At 53.1% G+C, this 17069-nt stretch overlaps 3 protein-coding genes across 16 annotated transcripts; 2 read left to right on the top strand and 1 right to left on the bottom strand.

Moving 5' to 3' along the window:
- Window positions 1-1209: 1209 nt before the first annotated feature.
- NR2C2AP (nuclear receptor 2C2 associated protein) lies at window positions 1210-2785 on the top strand. The gene is made up of 5 exons (XM_039867966.1): window positions 1210-1645; window positions 1804-1894; window positions 2107-2212; window positions 2286-2353; window positions 2601-2785. The coding sequence occupies exons 1-5, from the start codon at window positions 1608-1610 to the stop codon at window positions 2715-2717; spliced, it is 420 nt and encodes a 139-aa protein (XP_039723900.1). The 5' UTR covers window positions 1210-1607; the 3' UTR covers window positions 2718-2785.
- Window positions 2772-8110, bottom strand: RFXANK (regulatory factor X associated ankyrin containing protein). Of its 11 annotated transcripts, XM_039867959.1 has the most exons (12): window positions 8000-8104; window positions 7725-7746; window positions 7159-7297; window positions 6467-6661; window positions 5686-5766; window positions 5488-5553; window positions 5146-5246; window positions 4869-4994; window positions 4416-4482; window positions 3958-4038; window positions 3107-3160; window positions 2772-2998 (listed from the first exon to the last, which is right to left on the bottom strand). In XM_039867959.1, the coding sequence occupies exons 4-12, from the start codon at window positions 6651-6653 to the stop codon at window positions 2928-2930; spliced, it is 834 nt and encodes a 277-aa protein (XP_039723893.1). In that variant the 5' UTR covers window positions 6654-6661; window positions 7159-7297; window positions 7725-7746; window positions 8000-8104; the 3' UTR covers window positions 2772-2927. The 11 variants fall into 11 exon arrangements, 8 of the variants coding, with proteins under 8 accessions (XP_039723893.1, XP_039723895.1, XP_039723891.1 ...); XM_039867961.1 differs by lacking the exon at window positions 7725-7746 and having other exon boundaries at window positions 8000-8110; XM_039867957.1 differs by lacking the exon at window positions 7725-7746 and having other exon boundaries at window positions 7964-8101.
- Window positions 7913-17033, top strand: BORCS8 (BLOC-1 related complex subunit 8). 4 transcript variants are annotated; one of them, XM_039867968.1, is made up of 6 exons: window positions 7913-8198; window positions 10443-10555; window positions 11022-11086; window positions 12787-12897; window positions 14309-14383; window positions 15992-16552. In XM_039867968.1, the coding sequence occupies exons 1-5, from the start codon at window positions 8162-8164 to the stop codon at window positions 14340-14342; spliced, it is 360 nt and encodes a 119-aa protein (XP_039723902.1). In that variant the 5' UTR covers window positions 7913-8161; the 3' UTR covers window positions 14343-14383; window positions 15992-16552. The 4 variants fall into 4 exon arrangements, with proteins under 4 accessions (XP_039723902.1, XP_039723903.1, XP_039723901.1 ...); XM_039867969.1 differs by lacking the exon at window positions 15992-16552 and adding an exon at window positions 14613-14903 and having other exon boundaries at window positions 7986-8198; XM_039867967.1 differs by lacking the exon at window positions 14309-14383 and having other exon boundaries at window positions 7986-8198; window positions 15992-17033.
- Window positions 17034-17069: the final 36 nt, after the last annotated feature.

Below are 17069 nucleotides of genomic sequence, written 5' to 3'. Positions count from 1 at the left end.
CCAGGCCATGACTGAATGCAGGAAGTCCCGGCAGGCAGGAGCCAATGGGGCGGCACTCCTGCTAGTGTCCCGTCCCAGTTTCCCAGCCAGCACCCCCTCCCGGAGCGGGCTTGGGCAGACACTAGTAGGATGCCAGAAGGACCATTCCCCCAGTCTTTGAAGAAAGGGGGTGGGTCCCAGACCATTCAGCTGAAGCCAGGAACCGCAGCCTCCTGCCTGTGGCTGATCTGTCTCAGAACCCTCTATTCATGTACATCGGATGGTGTCCCGCCCTTTCTCAAACACCTTCTGTGACTGCTCCAGGCCCAGCAGGATCTGGCTCCACATGTTTTATTTAAACTCACTCAACCAGGCCTTTGCTTATGCTCTTCTCCCTGCCTGGACCTCCTCCCACCCCCAACTCCCAGATTTTTCTCACCCTGGTGAACTCCTACCCATCCATTAAAGTGCAGGCACAATATCCCCTCTTCCAGGAAGCCCTCCCTCTAGGTAGAGCACCTGCTTCCCCAGCGCCATCTCTCCCCCTGGCTCAGCCCTGGCCTCATGGGGCTGGGAGTGTGTGTGTTTAGCTCTGTGTTACCCAGATTGGGGACTCCTCAGGTATGGGGCTGGAACTAAAGCCTTTCAGTCTCCAGCATCATCCAGCACCAGGCTGGACAGTAGGGAGTGGCAGGAGTTGTTTAGTCAATCGATGAACCAAATCTTTAGCCTGGTATCAGAGGCTTTGTGTAATCTTGTTTGGCAGACTCCTGTTCATCCTTCAAAACCCCCTCCTTCGGAAAGCCTGTCCCAGGCAGGATTTACTGGGAAGACAGATTTGGAGGCTGGGCCTCCTGTGTTCCAGACAAGACCCACAAGGCTGATGAAGACTCCCTGTACTTTCAATATCGTGACCTCTTCCTTTGGCCTCTGGGAGGCAGTAAGGTGCAGGGGTTCACAGGTTGCATTAGCAGTTAGGAGATAAATTCGGCAGACTTCTCAGGTAAGAAGACATCTTTATAAGAAGCCGCTCAGTCTCCATAATCAGTTCTCTATACCTGCGGGCACCAAAGAACAGCGCCGCGCACACAGTCGGCATACGGTTGCTTTTACCTGCCAGCCTTCTTCCTCCAGCATCATGGGCAGTTCAATCACCGGACACGGGCCCTTTTAGAGGCGGGCGCGGAGGGGAGGGGACTCGAGTCAAACCCCGCCCCGGGAGCGCTAGCGGCGCGGCCTGAGTCACATTGCGCCTGTGCAGTGTCCCTGCGGTTCCGGGTCCAGCTTTTGGTTTTCTGTTCGTAGAAAAACTGAGGCTCGGAACCGGGGCGACCTACGCTGAAACCCACAGGAAACCTGTTTCTCTTCCTTGGACTCGCTGTGAAAGCCTGGCCTCACGCCATTGGCAGTTTCCCTGAAACTCCCATTTTTTTTTTTAGCAAGGGGGTGATCGAGGCGACATTTAGGACAGCAGTGGACAGGGCAGTGATGGTGCTTGTCCTGTGCTGCAGGTGAGGACGTGCAGACTCAGTCGTGGACAGGGTCACGCTGCTGTGGCTGCATTGGCGCCGGGATTCAATCCCGGGCTGAGCCCAACTCTGACTCCTGCGAGGCCTTGTGGAACTGAGATGACCCACTCTCTGGTTTGCGCAGAGACAGTCAGCAGGTGAGAGCCCAGCGCAGGGGCGGGCAGTGTTCGGGACCCTCGGCCCAGGGGTTGAGCCCTCGGTGGCTAGAGCTGGGGGTTTGTGGAGCAAGATGGTGAGGAGGGGGCCGACTAGTGGTGCGACCAGCCGCTCTCCTTTCCGATTCTGGTGTCTCTAGGGTGAGTTCTGTGCTGAATCGCAACACCCGGCAATTTGGAAAGAAGCACTTGTTCGACCAGGATGAGGAGACATGCTGGAACTCAGATCAGGTGAGGCACCTCCCTGGACCCTTCATCCCTCATGTGAATCAGATTCAGGGGTCAAGGGTACCTGGAGAACTTCGGGGCACCTCTGCTGAGCAGTGTGGTTGGCCAGAAAGATCATGTGCTGAATCCTACCCCATCAATTGACTGTGAGAGAAGGGCATAGCATGGCTTTGAGCCTGGAGTGACTGTGGGCCTGTTTCCTTGTCTGCTTCCAGGGCCCCTCCCAGTGGGTGATACTAGAGTTTCCCCAGCGCATCCGTGTCTCCCAGCTGCAGATCCAGTTCCAGGGGGGCTTCTCCAGTCGCTGCGGTCGCCTAGAAGGTACTGGTAGGCCATGGAAGGGGGGTTTGTAGGGGCACCCCAGCCTCACAGTTGGCCCCTTTTCCTGCTGCAGGTTCCCAAGGGTGTGAGGCTCTCAACAAGATTGTGGATTTCTACCCTGAGGATAACAACTCGCTTCAGATATCCTGCCCTGGCCTCTGGGGTGGGATGATCTGTGCCTCTGAAAGCTGTGGGCCCTGTATGTGATCTTGAGAAAATGGCCTGTAGGTCTGCATTGCTTCATCTGTGAAATGGGCTGATGATAACCTATTTTGCATGAGAGTCTCAGAGGGGTCCACAGTGTGCAGGGTGGTGTCTGACTCGACTGGGTAGGGGCTGGTGGGTCGGAAACGACAAGCCACTTGTTTCCCTTGACTGCTATGCTCACACCTTTCCCGTGCCAGCTGCCGAGGTGGACCGGCTGAAGGTGATGTTTGAGGACACCACTGACTTTTTTGGCCGTGTGGTCATCTACCACCTGCGGGTGCTGGGGGAGAAGGTGTGAGGTCACTGTGTAGCTGCTTCCTCCAGGAAGCCCTCAAAGAAGCACAATGAAGTCTTTCAAGTTCTGCACAGGTTTATTGGTTTCTCTCGGGAAGGGCCCCCTCCCACTGTCTGTCTAGGAGCTGCCTTTAAAGCCCGTTCTGGGTTCTCCCAGCTCTGGGTCAACTGTTTTGTTCCCTGAGTGTATGAGTCCCTGGGGGGCAGGTGGCCTTCACTCAGGATCGGCAGGAACCAAGTTGCTCTGGAAGAGTTTGAGGATGTGGTTCTCAATCACCTGTTGCACTGGAAGCAGGACAAGGGAAAGGTGGGTACTAATGGAATGTGGGCTGCAGAGGCATATGCCTATCTGCACCTTCCCCTTGGGGGTTGAACCGGGGTGAGGAACCTGACCTGAGAACTGCATCCTTCCCTTGGGTGATGAACATGGACCTCCCCATCCTGCACCTGGATGGAGGACCCAGTTCATACACAGGAAAATCCATACTCTTCCCAGGACACAGTAGGGGAGACTGAGGCCCCCATCCCAGGAGCATAAGTTTGTAAAAATGCATTTTTTGAGCTTTTCGGAGTCACGAAAATATTCCTTACCAAACAAAATTGGCAAATCATGACATTTAGGAAAGGATGAGAGGAGCTGTGAGAATTGATTTCCGTCCCAAATGGTGTAAGACTCCTTGAAGCAAGGAAAGGATATTTCCCAAGCCCTCATTCCCCCCATGACCCCGGGGGTTGGTTCTGTTAGGATCACCCTGATTTATGGGTGGGGAAGTATAGGGAGAAGTCAAACTGGGGTCTCCCTAAGGGCTCTGCTCACACCCACATCCCGCCTTCACAGCCCTGTGCACTGTGGCCTGGCCCCCTCCCTCTGGGCAACCCACCCTGCCAGGCCTCTGCATGTGCTGCTCCTCTAACCTAGACCATCCTTCCCCCACTTAGGTCCCAGGAAGCCCTCCCTAACCCCCATCCATCCTGATATGGGGCCAGGGCCTCTTTTGGGCCTCTCAGTGCCTGAGTGTCCCCCATCATGGTCTCAGTCACTGACACAGTCACCCCCAGTACACTGGAAGCCCCCTGAGAACCAGGCCTAGCATGTGCCTGGGCCAGGTACACAGTAGCACTCAACGTTTGCTAATGTGAATACTCTTGCTGCTAGCATCTGACATACTAGAGAAATGGTCCATGTTCCCTCTGTGGTCATCCCACCTACCGTACCCTGTCTGCCCCATGTATCTCAGGCTGACCTTTCCGGTATCCCAGAGCCACAGCAAGGTCCATTGGGGTGTAGCCAGAGTCAGCCTCAGTGGTGAGATCGGCTCCTCGGGCTGCGAAGCACAGCAGGTGCTACAGGGGGTGCTGGGCCTGGGGGTTGGGAGCCCAGAATGGGGTGCAGGACCAGAGGTCCAGTGACCCCCAGTGATGCAGCCCCAAGTCTTCCAGTTGCCAATGTAGCCTTGGATGAGAGCCTGCGCTCTCCCAAGAATGTGGCCAACAGAACCCTCACCTCCAGAGCCCCTAGGCCAGACCCCTGTGCTACCCCACTACCTCCTGCCCCCTGATCAAACCTCTGGAAAAAGCAGGCAGTGACCACCTTTCCCAAGATGTGTTCAAGCAGAGCTCTGATCCCTCCCTAGCCCTGAGGATTCTTGCTGTACCAGCTGGGGCTCTGGAATCCCCAGGGCTGGCCTCTACTCCCACTCACCTAGCAAGGCCTCCACGCACTTCACATGGTTCCCACGCACAGCGTACAGCAGTGGCGTCCCTCCATTCTGTCAGGGGCAGGGACAACCAGCACTCTTTTCTGGATTCTCATGCCATCTGGCACCCTCCAATTTAATGTGGTTCCTACTCCTGCTTGTCACCTGGCCCATCTAGCTCCTCCTTTGGGTATCAAATTAGATGCCCCTTCTTCCAGGAAGCCCTTCCTGACCTCCCTTGGCCGTACAGGCCACCTTGGCTCTTGCAGCTGCTTGTGTACCTGCCATCACAGTGCTATTCACTACATCTCAGCTTTTTATGTGTCGGCTCCTCACCCCCAGCACAAAAAGAACCTGGAAGTTCTGTGAGACTCAGGATGAGTCTGTCTTGTGTTCTCAGCACCCAAAGCAGGCCTGGTACCCTGCAAGGTGCCCAAGGCTGGCGAGTTGTACCTCACCCAGTCATAGATGTTGATGTCCACATCACGCTCGAGCAGCAGCCCCACGATGTCTGTGTAGCCGCCTGTGCTGGCCAGTGACAGGGCACTCTCCCGCTCCTTGGCCAGGATGTGGGGGTCGGCACCCTGGGGAAAGCAGAGGGAGTGGTGGGAGCATCCCCTGGAATTACGGGGTCCCCATGGCAGCCGCATCTTACAGACACAGCACCAGCAGATTCAGCTAAGACTCCATATAACCCTCAAGTCCCCAGTAGCCCCTAGCTGGGGAGGAACGCACCCACTCAAGCAAGAAGCGGACGGTCTCGATCTCTCCAAAGGCCGAAGCCCAGATGAGTGGGGTAAAGCCACGCTCGTCCGGCTTGTTGATGAGGTTGTCACCTGGCAGGAGGGGGTGGTACCACTGGACTGCACCCCTGCCCATGCTCCCCAGCACTGGGGGAGCGGGGATGGGGTGGTCATCTGGGGTCAGACTAGGGGAGAACACATGTATGGATGCACACACATGGCCATGCTTATAGACACAGGCACACATGTGGACACTCACAGGTCATGTCAACACGTATCAATACACAAGGTCAGACAAGCACAGATACGTCAGCACACTGGTATGGACACACACCTTTCCTCAGATGCTCCTTCAGCTGGCTCAGCTCTCCCTGGGCTGCAAGCTGGTGGATGGACAGGGCTGGGGCCAGAGAGAGGCAGAGTCTTCACCTGTCCCATCCCTGCTCTGTACCTCAGTTTACCCCGTCCCAAGTTGCTCTCAGCTCTGCCACCCTGCTACCCCTCCCCCACCTTGGGGATGGGGGCCACTCACAGTCCAGAGTGGCTGGCAGGGCCGAGACTTCGTTCCCCCGCTGCCGGTTGGTGAGGGTTGTGGAGTGCTTCAGGGAGTTGCCTGCTCAGAGAGAAAGGAAGGGCCTCAACTTCCCTACAGTATGTTTCTGAGGCTTCGAGCCAGACCCTGGGGACTTGAAGCTACCACAGACACTGTATGACTCCTCCATCCACTCTCCACTGATGCTCTTGGGGCTGAGCTCCCCAAGAAGCTTGAAATTGCAGGACCCACTGGCCAGTGGTCTGGGGACATCCCCATAGGCACTAAGAGGTCAACTGAAACCTGAAGAATCTGGGAACCCTGTTGCTCCTCAGAAAAGGCAACCCTTGGATTACTCGGAGCAGAGTCCTGGGCCCTGCCTATCACTAGAGACATTAAATAAGGTACAGAGTGAGGCCCTCAGGTCTCTTGAGAGGCTGGAGGTTTCAGGGGTCCTGCTGCTTGTGTGGACATCATGCCCCAGGTCTCCAAGGAGTGGCCTGGGCAGGGTTTCCTTTTGGGGTGAGGCAAATGTTCTAGAAGTATAGATAGAAATTGGGGTTACACACCACTTTGTACTCTGAACTGTACCCAATTCTGGTTAAAATGGTAACTTTTATGTTATGGGGATTTTACCACTTACAACAAATAAGGAATCTCTCGCTGGGTGGAGCAGGAAGACACACCTTAGGTGGTGGGACATAAGACAGGGACCCCATCTTGGGCCTGACATTCCACTGTCTTTGAATCCCAGAGGCTAGAACCCAGGAGAAGTACCTACCCTGAGGTGAGGAGGCACCAGCATCCAGTTCAGGATTCTCAGGTTCCGGAGTGCAGGGGAAGAGACTGAGCACCACTGTGTCTGAGCCATCGGGGACCTCATCCCCGGGATCGTCAGGGTCCCCAAATTCTGGGGAGGGGGACTGCTGGGTCAGGCTGAGGTCCTCTGCAGGCTGGATAGGTTCCATGGGGGAAGCTGGTGGAGGTGCCAAAAGGAGAGTGATGACAATTGTCAACATCTCTGATTACATAGGCACCAACTGCATACCTGGCTGTGCACAGTAAAGGTAGGTAAACTCTGGCTCAGCCAAGAAATTAAACCAGAGTCCATCTGCTTTTCAGGCCCACTCCTCCCCACCACCAGGACACACAACAGGCAATGCTTAAAAGCGCTGGCTCTGGGGTCAACTCTTTCTGGGTTCTAATCCTTCCACTTAGACTGTGTGAACTTGGGCACATGACTTAATTTTTCTGAACCTAAGTCCCTTCATTAATAAAATAGGGAAATGAAGTCTGAAAGAAGTCATGTCTGTAAACAGCTGAGCAGAGGGCCTGATATACTGACAGAGCTTAATAAACATTCGCTGTAGTTATTTTTTTGGAAGGTGGCCCTGGAATGACTGTGGACTCGACAAAGATATAATTGGTTCCATCCCACCAGCTCCTCCAAACCGATCCAAGAGGTTCACTCACCTCCAACGAGCCTCCTCTGTCACCCTACGCAGAAAGCCTGGGTCCCCCAAAAGTTGGGGGCCCAATTCACAAACTTTTCTCCTCCAATTGATGTAGCGGGGGCAAGCTGGAGCGTGGACCCTCAGCAACCTGGCTGTTTCTGCCGGGACAGAGAGCAACTTAATACGCGACCGCTACCCCCAACCCAGCGCTCCTCTACTGCGCCTGCGCACCCCCGCCCCACAAAAGTGCGGAAGGGCCGTAGCCCTAGTAGCTGCCCCTGGTCCTTTAAGGCTTGGGGAAGGGGCGTGGTTACCTCGGTGGGGGGGCCCAGCAATGCAGTTGCGCCTGCGCGTTCTCGTCCCAGGAGCGCGGGAGGGACCCTCAGGGTAGCGAGGATGGGCGGAGCCTCAGAGGGCTCTGAGAACCCTGCTCGGGTCTTCCCCCAGCTCCGCCCACAGGTTTTTTCCAGAGGGAGCCAATGGGTTCCAGTATCGGGCGGGTAGGCGTGGCTTTCTCCAGTCAGAGGGAGGGGAGAGGAAGCAGGCGGGGCGTCCGGAATTTAAAGGGGCGACACTATAACCTACCCCGTCCATAACAACGTCCGCTCTGCTGTCCAGGGGTCACATGAACATGTGCAGGGATTTGATGGTAGCATGGGAGACAAAAAGGCCGTTTACACGCCCCGAAGTGGACGGTGTGTGGAGTGTTTTCTCCATTTCCTCCACCCCCGGAAAAGGAGTTCGGGAAGGAAGGGCGCCCTTGTCCCTCCCGCCTCCGTGACCCTTCTGGAGTTTCAGGGGGTCCCCGCCCCCTCCTCACCCACCTCCCGGTGTGCCTCCTTCCTCAATCTCTCACTCACGGCTCCTCTCCTGTCTGGGTAGCCGGAGGAGTGGGGAGGCCAGGCCAATTGGTACCAGAACTGGGGTAGGGCCGTGTCCGGCTTCTCAAGGAAAGTTTAGGCATCTGTCCCCACCTCCAGACTTCCGGTTCCGGTTCTCAGGTTCTGCGGGCCGCGATCGCTATGGAGGAACCCGAGATGCAGCTAAAGGGGAAGAAAGGTAAAGCGCGGCCCAGGCCTGAACAGAGGGGTCAGGAACTCGCGGAGGAGCCAACTGACAGGTGGCAGGAGCGGGCAGAGGCGGGGAGGGAGAGTGAGGGGCAGACACTGAATTACCGTCGAATCCTGGTTCGGCTGCTTACAAGTTTTGAAACCTTTAGAAAGTCCCCGTACCTCGGTTTTGTCATCTTCAAAATGGGGGATATAATAATCTCCTTCCCTCCACACGTAGGGTTGTTGTGAGAATTCAGTGACCTGATGTTTGTAATGCATTGGAAGAACACTTAGGGAGTGGCAATCGTGTGCGAATTGTTGCCTTTTATATTAACGCATTTGTGTTTGTTTACATTGGCTTATCAAATGTTCGTAAATCACATAGTTACAAGTTACAGAACGCCACAAACTTTAAATCAAAGTTTTTTCGTTACTTCGTTACACACGTTTCTAGTTAATTAAAAGGCACAAGTACATTTAATTCCACCTCCTTTGTAACAACACTGAGGTGTAAGCTTTGCTATGCTCATTTTCAAAACGAGGAGACCTAACACAGTAAAAGGACACACGGTTTGAAAGTGGAAGGTTAGGCCCGTGAGCCCGACCTGTTCACACTGGACAGAGTCATTTGCAACTTCTCTTGACTCCCAGACACACCAGGGCTGGCTCTCTTGCCAACCACACTGCCCTGGACAGTGGCAAGGGGTCCGTCTCTGTAGCTAACCTTGTGGTGGGTACTGTTATCATTGCATTTTTGTAGAGGAGGAAACTGAGTCTCAGAGAAGCCCCTACCCTCAATAATCTAAGCTTTAATTTTTTTTTTCCTTTAAACATGTAGCCTAATAAAGAATGAGAATTTATAAGAGAAATGAAACAATGTGCTGAGGTTGAGAGTGAGGTGGAAGGGACATCTGATTAAGTTTGGTAATCAGGGAAGGCTTTGCCCAGGAGGTGATATTTCAGCCGAGATATGAGGCATGAAGAAAAGCCTAGGGGAAGGGCGTATCAGTGGCAGGAACAACAGATGCAAAGGCCCTGAGGTGGCAAAGTGTTCAGAGCTGCACTGCAATACAGTAGCAACTGGTCACAGTATTTGTGAGTGTTTAATTAAAATTAAGATAAATTAAAAATTCAGTTTCTGAGTCACATTAGTCACATTTCAAGTGCCCAGTAGCTACACATGGCTCGTGGCTACCATACTGGACAGTATAGATTATAGAACCTTTCAGTCATCTCAGCAAGGTTTTTTGGACTGTGTTGGGAGTGTCCAAAGAAGTTAGGAGGCCATTGTGCCTGGGCAGAGGGTGAAGGGAGCAGGGAGGTCAACAGCATACAGAACACTTAGGGCCTTAGGGGCCATAGTGAGGAAGGTGGATTTTATTCTTTGGCTGATAGGAGCCAGGGAAGATTTCAAGCACGGGAGGGACATATCTGATATGTTTATTGTTAGGAACTCACTCTATCTGTTTTGTGGAAATGGGACTGTTGGCAGGAGGGGAAGCAGGGAGACCAAGGAGGAGCTGAATCTGTCATCCAGGGGAGGTGGCCATGCTTGGACCAGTGGGGGCAATAGGTGGTAATAATGTGTGAGGTTTGGCCTTTCTTTGTGGCAGAACCAGAAGTATCTGCTCATGGACAGTGTGGATGACCGGCTGACTTAGCCCCACAGGGGAGAGGGGGAAATAGGACAGGTCTGGGGAGTAGGCTGAGCAAAGATAAAATCTCACAGAGGGAGGCCTCAGTTGGATTCTGCAGGGGGCTCAAGGGGATAAGATACGCCTTCCAATTGTCCCAGCGCACAGCAGGGGACACAGGTTTTCATATCTCTCGATGTTTAGTCATGACTGAGGGCCACCCAGGGATATAACCTTCCAGGCACTTTCTGATCCAGTTCATCCTCCAGGAAGAATCTCAGATTCATTTATTCATTTATGGTAAAAGGGATGCATAAGGATCTGAGTGGGCAGCAGCAGTGTCCACTACAAGTGGGCTTGGGAGGGGAAAGGTCATGAGTTCACTGGATGCATTAATAATATGAGTGAGGCCTTCTGTGACCATTTCCTTCAAACTGTAGTCTGGGCCACAGGTGACCCAGTTGCTGTGGTGGACCAGACACTCCTCACCGCTCTGGCTGGACTCACAGGTTGAGCAATCAGGAGTTTAATGCTTTGTCTCTTTGTGTCTGTTCCCTGCTCCTGTCTCCCCTTTTTGTTCTGCTGCCCTCCACTCCGATGGCTGATCTTGGACCCAGTCACAGACAAGTTCACTGAGAGTGTCTACGTCCTGGCCAACGAGCCATCTGTGGCCCTGTACCGGCTGCAGGAACATGTGCGCCGCTCTCTGCCAGAGCTGGCCCAGCATAAGGTAAGCCCCTGCACCCCTGCCACTGACGCCCCCAGGGTTCAGACATCATGAGCTGGGGCCATCTGGTGGAACAGGAGCTGTTGGGATAAGAGTCAAGGTTGAGACACCAGCAAGAAGGTATATGGTCACTGAGCCAGGTTGAGGCCATAGGTGGACAGATGTGGGGCAGATTTGGAGGAAGGGGACAACAGGCTTACATTAGGACCTGTATGGTGAGAAGGAGGGAGCTGTGTGAAGACTAGAGGGAAGGGCACTCCAGGCAGAGGGAACAGTCAGTCAGAGCAAAGTCCCGAAGGCATTATAGCCAGGTGTTCACAGAAAGCTTAGACTGGTGGGGGAGGGGAGTTGCAGGTCGTGGTCTGGAGGGGTCAGTCTCTGTAGCCATGGTGATCGGTTGCTTCATCCCAGAGAGCTGGGAGGATAGAGGTGGCAGCCCCCACTGCTAACAGCCCCCCATTCCCCACAGGCCGACATGCAGCGGTGGGAGGAGCAGAGTCAGGGAGCCATCTACACAGTGGAATATGCCTGCAGGTGAGCACTGTAGGCCCCCCGCTGCCAGGGTCACCCCACTATGCTCAAAAACAGTAATCGGTGTTTCTTTCCATTATAGCAGCTTTGCTGGCCTTGCCTTCTGTGTTTCTGTTGGTTCCTCTGACTGTATTTAATGCCTTGGCTTGTTTTCATTTGCCTTGGGAGTTTGGCAACTTTATTTAGAGGTGCTGTTTTCCCCTGGCACAAGCTCTGGGTCATTAGGTGGAGGCTGGACACTCCTAGCAGTTCTTATCTGTGGCACCATGGGGTTTGTTTGCCTGTTTCTGTAGTCTGGGCGAAGATTCCTTGACAGGAAGCCCTCCTGCCGGGGGCAGTGAGCTGAATGTTCTGCCATCAGCAGTCCTGGCCCCTCTACTGAGATGGGAGTGACTTGGACAAATGGTATCTTCCTGAGGATGGCAGTCACAAACACCCTCCTTAGTCCAAGGAAGAGTAGAAAAGAAATTAGAGTTTCTCTCACAACTTCTGAACAGATCTGGGACAGCCATGAGCTTGTCAGCAAGGCCCAAGCTAAAGGAAGAATGTTTCAAAGTCTCTACTTTCTCCTGGTTCCTCTAACTGCACTGTTCAGTGCAGTAGCCCAGGCCACCAGGCCTGCACACTTAAATTTTAGTGCATTAAAATGAAATAAAATGAGAGATTCAGCTTTTCAGTCTCTCTAGCCATATTTCACGTGCTAAGCAGTCATCTCAGTGGATAACGAAGTTGTCTGTCATGTTCCAGAAAGTTCCACTGGACCATGCTGGGCTAGGTAGGAGGCCAGTGTGCTGACTTCTGAATGCTTTACTTTAGTGAGATGTGAATTTCTATAATGCTAAAAGGCCACGTTCCCTTTATGGACACGAAAGAGCCCTTAGCTTTTATCTGTTTGAAATGCTTTATGCAGTGTTAACAGTTGGTGTAAAATTGAAAGATATTAAATAAATTGGAGTAAACTATTCAATAGTGAGCTTATATTAGCGAGTTTTTTTTTTTTAATCAAGGTGGGTGATCAAACACTAGAAAAGCTGATTCCACCTGGCAGCAGAAGATGAGCAAGTTAACAGAGTGGGTGACAGTGAATGCTCCTCCCCTCGATCTCATGGGTATTTTCAAGCAGGTCCCTGGCTGTTAATAAATGATAGTGATTTTTTTGTCTTTAAGAGAAAGACTTTAAAAGAACATTTTTATTTTTACTGCAAATGTTGCATAGGTGACTTTCTGAGATTAGCAAGTCCCCGTGTGGCTTGGTAAATATTTTCTTGTAGCGCCATTGGAAGGGACATTTTCAGTAGACATTCATCAGTGTGGCGCCAAAACCAGAGCTGCACAGCTTTGCAGCAGTCCCCCCTAACTGGTGATTAGTTATCCTGGTTCCATCTAAACTCGCCTCCATAGCTGTTCAGTTGAGTTCATAAGCTTGCTTCTGAGACAGGAATAGGTTATCTAAGAGGAAAGCAAGATCTTTTTAAGGCCCTCTTTACATGCTTATAGCTCCTACAGAATATTAGTTGGTCTAGCGGTGGGGATTGCCATCAAGTGCTCATTGCATAATGTCCTCTAAGCTTAGCACGGAAATCTAAACTTTAAACTCACAATGAGCCCTCGGGGAGGCCCACAGAATCCCCTCAGGTACCTTCTAAGCTCTGGTTGAGGGGTGAGGCATGGTGGCACTGACTGGGTTCATCCTCCCATTCCAGTGCCGTGAAGAACCTTGTCGACAGCAGCATCTACTTCCGCAGTGTGGAGGGCCTCCTCAAACAGGCCATCAACATCCGGGACCACATGAATGCTGCCACTCAGGGCCACAGGTAGCTCCTGGGACTACCCACTTCTGCTGCTCTCAGCCTCCTCGCTGTAAGGACCTTCGCTGCTCAGCCACAGGAACTGCCACTTCTTGCTCCTTAGACAGCTCCCTTTCCTCATCTCATGGTGTCTGGTGGCTTTCTCTCGTCCTTTGGCATCTGTGGTGGGAGAGTTCAGTCACTCAGCATTCAGATCCTGAGCTCTGCTGTGTGCCCAGCCTTGGGCTGGGTGCTGGGGACACAAAGGTGACTGGGACAGGTGTGCTTGAGATCTCTTGGGGAGACACACAGGAACCAGATAAACTTGGAACACACCAGAGCATTTCAGACATGTGCAAAGGAAAAAAAAAAATGGAGGCAGCAGAAGTGCAAGCAAAGGCCTGAAAGACTTGCAAAGGGTGACAACCCAGGACAGTGTTCCAAGTGGGACAGTGGCGAGGGCAAAGGCCCTGGGGCTGGGGAGCTGGGTGTGTTGAAAGAACATCTAGGAGGTGGATGTGGCTGGAGTGGGTGAGTGAGGGGTGGATGGAGTCAGGGAGGTGAGCAGCAGGTAGGGCACCCAGAGCTGGAGGAGGCTTTGAGCAGAGGGGCAGATGGACTAAAAATGAAAAGCACTTACAGTCCTTGCACAATGGAGAGAGAGTTTATAGGGGAAAGCGCTCTCTTTGTTTTTGTTTTCATTATAACTTAAACACACACACATACACTCACCTGTAAACCATAACTGTAAACCATAACTCTACCTTGAGATGTGTCTGGCTTCTGTAGTTTGGGGTTCTGACCTGCCTGTATTTAGAAAGAAAACCTCCATGTTGCTGTTCCTGAGAACTGAGACATGAGAATTGTCAAAATCAGAAAAGCCTGTGGATGTGTAAAAATGGATGTGCAGCAGTTTTCTCTTTGAGGGTAGCATGGCAAGGGTTCTCTGGGTTCGTTTGCATTAAATTACCATCTGGTTTGGGCTGCTCTGCTGCTGGTTAGTAACAACCATGAGGACTAGAGTTGACTGTAAAGTGCATGGAACAGTGCCCTGCACACAGAAGGGCCTCAAAAAGCTATAGCTTTTACTTTGAACTCATGGTTTCCCAAGTGCTTTCAAATGCCCTGCTTGTGCTTAATGTTGCAAAATGCAACATGCTTCGGAAACACTAGTAGCAGCTTGAGGTGCTGCTAACACTTCTCTTTGGAAGCCATGTGGGTTTGAAGCACCCAGTCCTGTGCGGGTCCCAGCCATGACCTCTGAAGTGGGTGGCTAGTCCCATTTTTATAGAGGATGTCCTGAAGACTCAGGCCAGGGGTCTTGGGAAGGTGACCTTAAAGCACACATCTGCTTAGCTGAGTAGGCCTCATGGCCTTTGACATTGGCCTCATGGCCTCTGACCTTGGCCTCACGGACACTGCACATGTTTTATTCCAGCCCCAAGGAACCACCCGCACCCTCCTCAGTCTGATCCCGGCAGAGACTTGGAGGTGCTTTGGCCCCTCCAACCAGGTCAGTGCTGAGCAGGGCCAGAAACCTCCCTGTACTCTGTGCTCTGAACTAACACTTTTGTTGTCCAAGAAGGGACCTACTGTCTAACCACTTGGGCTCTCTTCTGGGTCTGTAGGACACTTGGTGGGAGGTACAGGGTGGGGGAGACCTTGTACCCTCTGCTGCTAAGGGCTGTTGTCAGCCCATCTCCCTCATGCTCTCTCGGCCATCTTCCATGCTCCTTCTCCAGGCCACAGGCCCTGTCCTGATCCCAAGGACTGCTCTAAGACAGAGAGGGAAGCTCACATTTTCCTACCCTGCCACATGCAGTTACCTCCCAGCTCTGGAGTCCTCGTTCCACCACTGACCTGCTGTGTGATCCTGAGCAAGTTCTTCCTCCTCTCTGATCTCTGTTTTTTCCTTCTGTCAAAGTGGCTCATCAGGTAGCAAAAAGGGTGCTGCTGTATGTGGTGGTGTGTGGTGTAGCAGTCAGTTACTGCTGTGATAAATTAGTTCAAAATTTAGTGGCTTATAATACCAATCTGATTACTCACGATTCTGTGATTTGGGCTGGACTCAGCTGGGCTGTTATGCTGGGCTCTACTGAAGGGCCACTTGTATGGCACTTGTTGATGCTTCATGGGGGCTGATAGGGGTGGCCTCACACATGTGACCCTTGATTGATGCTATTGGCTGTGGGGGGTCTAGTTCTCAACCTCCATGTAGCCTCTCAAGCAGGTCAGCCTTGGCTTATGGTGGCTGGGCACCAAGTGGGCAGCCCCAGTGCACAGAGGCTCATTCAGCTTCTGCTTGCTTCATGTTTATGGCCAAGCCCAGAACTGGATAGGAGAGAATTTCAGAAAGGCGTCAATACTGGGAGGTGTGATTGACTGTGTGAGGAGAATGTGGCACCAAGAAAAGCCTGGTGTATTGTTATTTTGTGCCCATGCAGGAAAGACCCTGGCCGATCCGAGGTACCTGAGGGACTTACTGAGCCCCTGACTTATGTAGCTCTCAGAGCCCCTGCCCATTTTCCGTGATGGTGCTCTGTACCATGAGGGCCCTCTCTGAGGGTTGGGGATGCATGAATGGGGACCCCATGTCCCTAGAGCATCCGCCTCCAAGAGGCAGCAGAGTTCACACATGTGCAGTGAAAGAGCACTTACTGGGCACCTGCTGTGTGCCAGGCTTAGCTCTAGGCCTGGGGGTGGTGAACAATCCCACAAGCTGTGGGATCACCTGGAGGACATCTGGGAGGGCCTGGGGCAGGTCACGTGTCCCAGGGCCCTTCTCAGTGTTGCCTGCCAACCCTGGGCCCAAAACCTACCATTTCCCTATCCCATCACCTGTGCCCTGGTCCCTTCCACCCTCCCACCTTAAGGACACTGCCCTGTGTAATCTGCTGTCCCTCCATCTCTGTGTCCCCTCTGAGCAAAATGCTCTGTGCTTCTTCTGATCCCACCTTTGTCTCTGCAGACCCCGCTCTGCTTGTCCCCAGAATTGCGGTCCCACGTCCCTTCTCAGAGCCTCCATTTCCACTTTTCCCCAAGCTGCTCCCTCAGGGTCTTTTTAAACTGATGAGGTCAACTGTCAGCCTCCACTAACCTTTGTCCTCACTGCCTCTCCCAGGGTCCTACATACAGCCGCATTTTACAGAAGAGGAAACTGAGGCTCAGATAGGCGAGGCAGGGTCACCACCCCTGACTGCAAGTGTGGAGTCACACCCGACCCTCCAACCCCCTGGGCTTCATCTCTTCCCCCAACTCTGTCAGGCTCCTGCCTCAGGTGCTGCCTCATCTGGGTGACCCTGCAGCCCTGGGAGACTCACACCTCCTCGCCCTGACCCTCGCCCCTAGTCTGACCAGAGCTGGGCCCTTGGACACAACCTTGTGAGACCTAGGAGGGACTGAAGATGGAGCAAGTATTGACAGTGCAGTCCTCCCGCTCCTGCCGAGGCTCTCCAGGCCAGCTGTGAGTGTCCCAAAATGAGGCTTCGCCATCCCTGGACTCTTACTCCACATCAGCCATGGCCCCTCAGACCAATAACTGCTGCCATGTTAACCCCAAATGATTACCCATCGTGTGCTCAGTGCTGTGCTGGGGGCTCTGCAAGGGTCATCTTTCATCGTGAGAAAGCCCTGTGAGGCAGGTGTCAACCCCAAAATACAGATGGGAGAAGAGAGGCTCCAAGATTTGGCATGATTTGTGCAAGAGTACAGACCTAGAGGAGGTGGTCCCCTGCCTGGTTTGGTTCCAGCCCTGCCTCTGACCTGCTGTGTAATGGGCCTGGAACTGGCCCTCTGTGGTCCTCTCTCCATCTGGACAAGAAAGGCTGGACTGGACCTCCTCTACAGGCTGAGGTGGACATTTGTGCACCTACCTGCCTGGCCTGCATTCTGCCTCAAGCAGAAATACCCACCCAGGCTCAGGCCGTATGGCTCCAGGAATGGACATGGGATCCCCATCTCCCAGGTCACTGATTCGTTTGAGATGGGCATGTGACCCAATGAGAGGTCTCCCCCAAGAAATTTTGCTGGAAGCGTGGGAAAAGTACCATCTTCCCACTAGGGTTGTTGAGCTGGGCAGATGAAAGGGAGCACCTGAGACCATTGCATGGGCCCTGGATCCAGCTGTACCTGACAGTAGTGCCTAAATTACAGTATTTGCCAAACTTTCTTTCTGCTGACTCAGATCGGCCCACACTGAT

Source organism: Pteropus medius, unplaced genomic scaffold, assembly GCF_902729225.1.
Source record: "Pteropus medius unplaced genomic scaffold, Ma_sr-lr_union100, whole genome shotgun sequence".
Taxonomy (NCBI): Eukaryota; Metazoa; Chordata; class Mammalia; order Chiroptera; family Pteropodidae; genus Pteropus; species Pteropus medius.
Note: the sequence above shows the minus strand (reverse complement) of the source record. Positions and strands in the feature narration are given on the sequence as shown.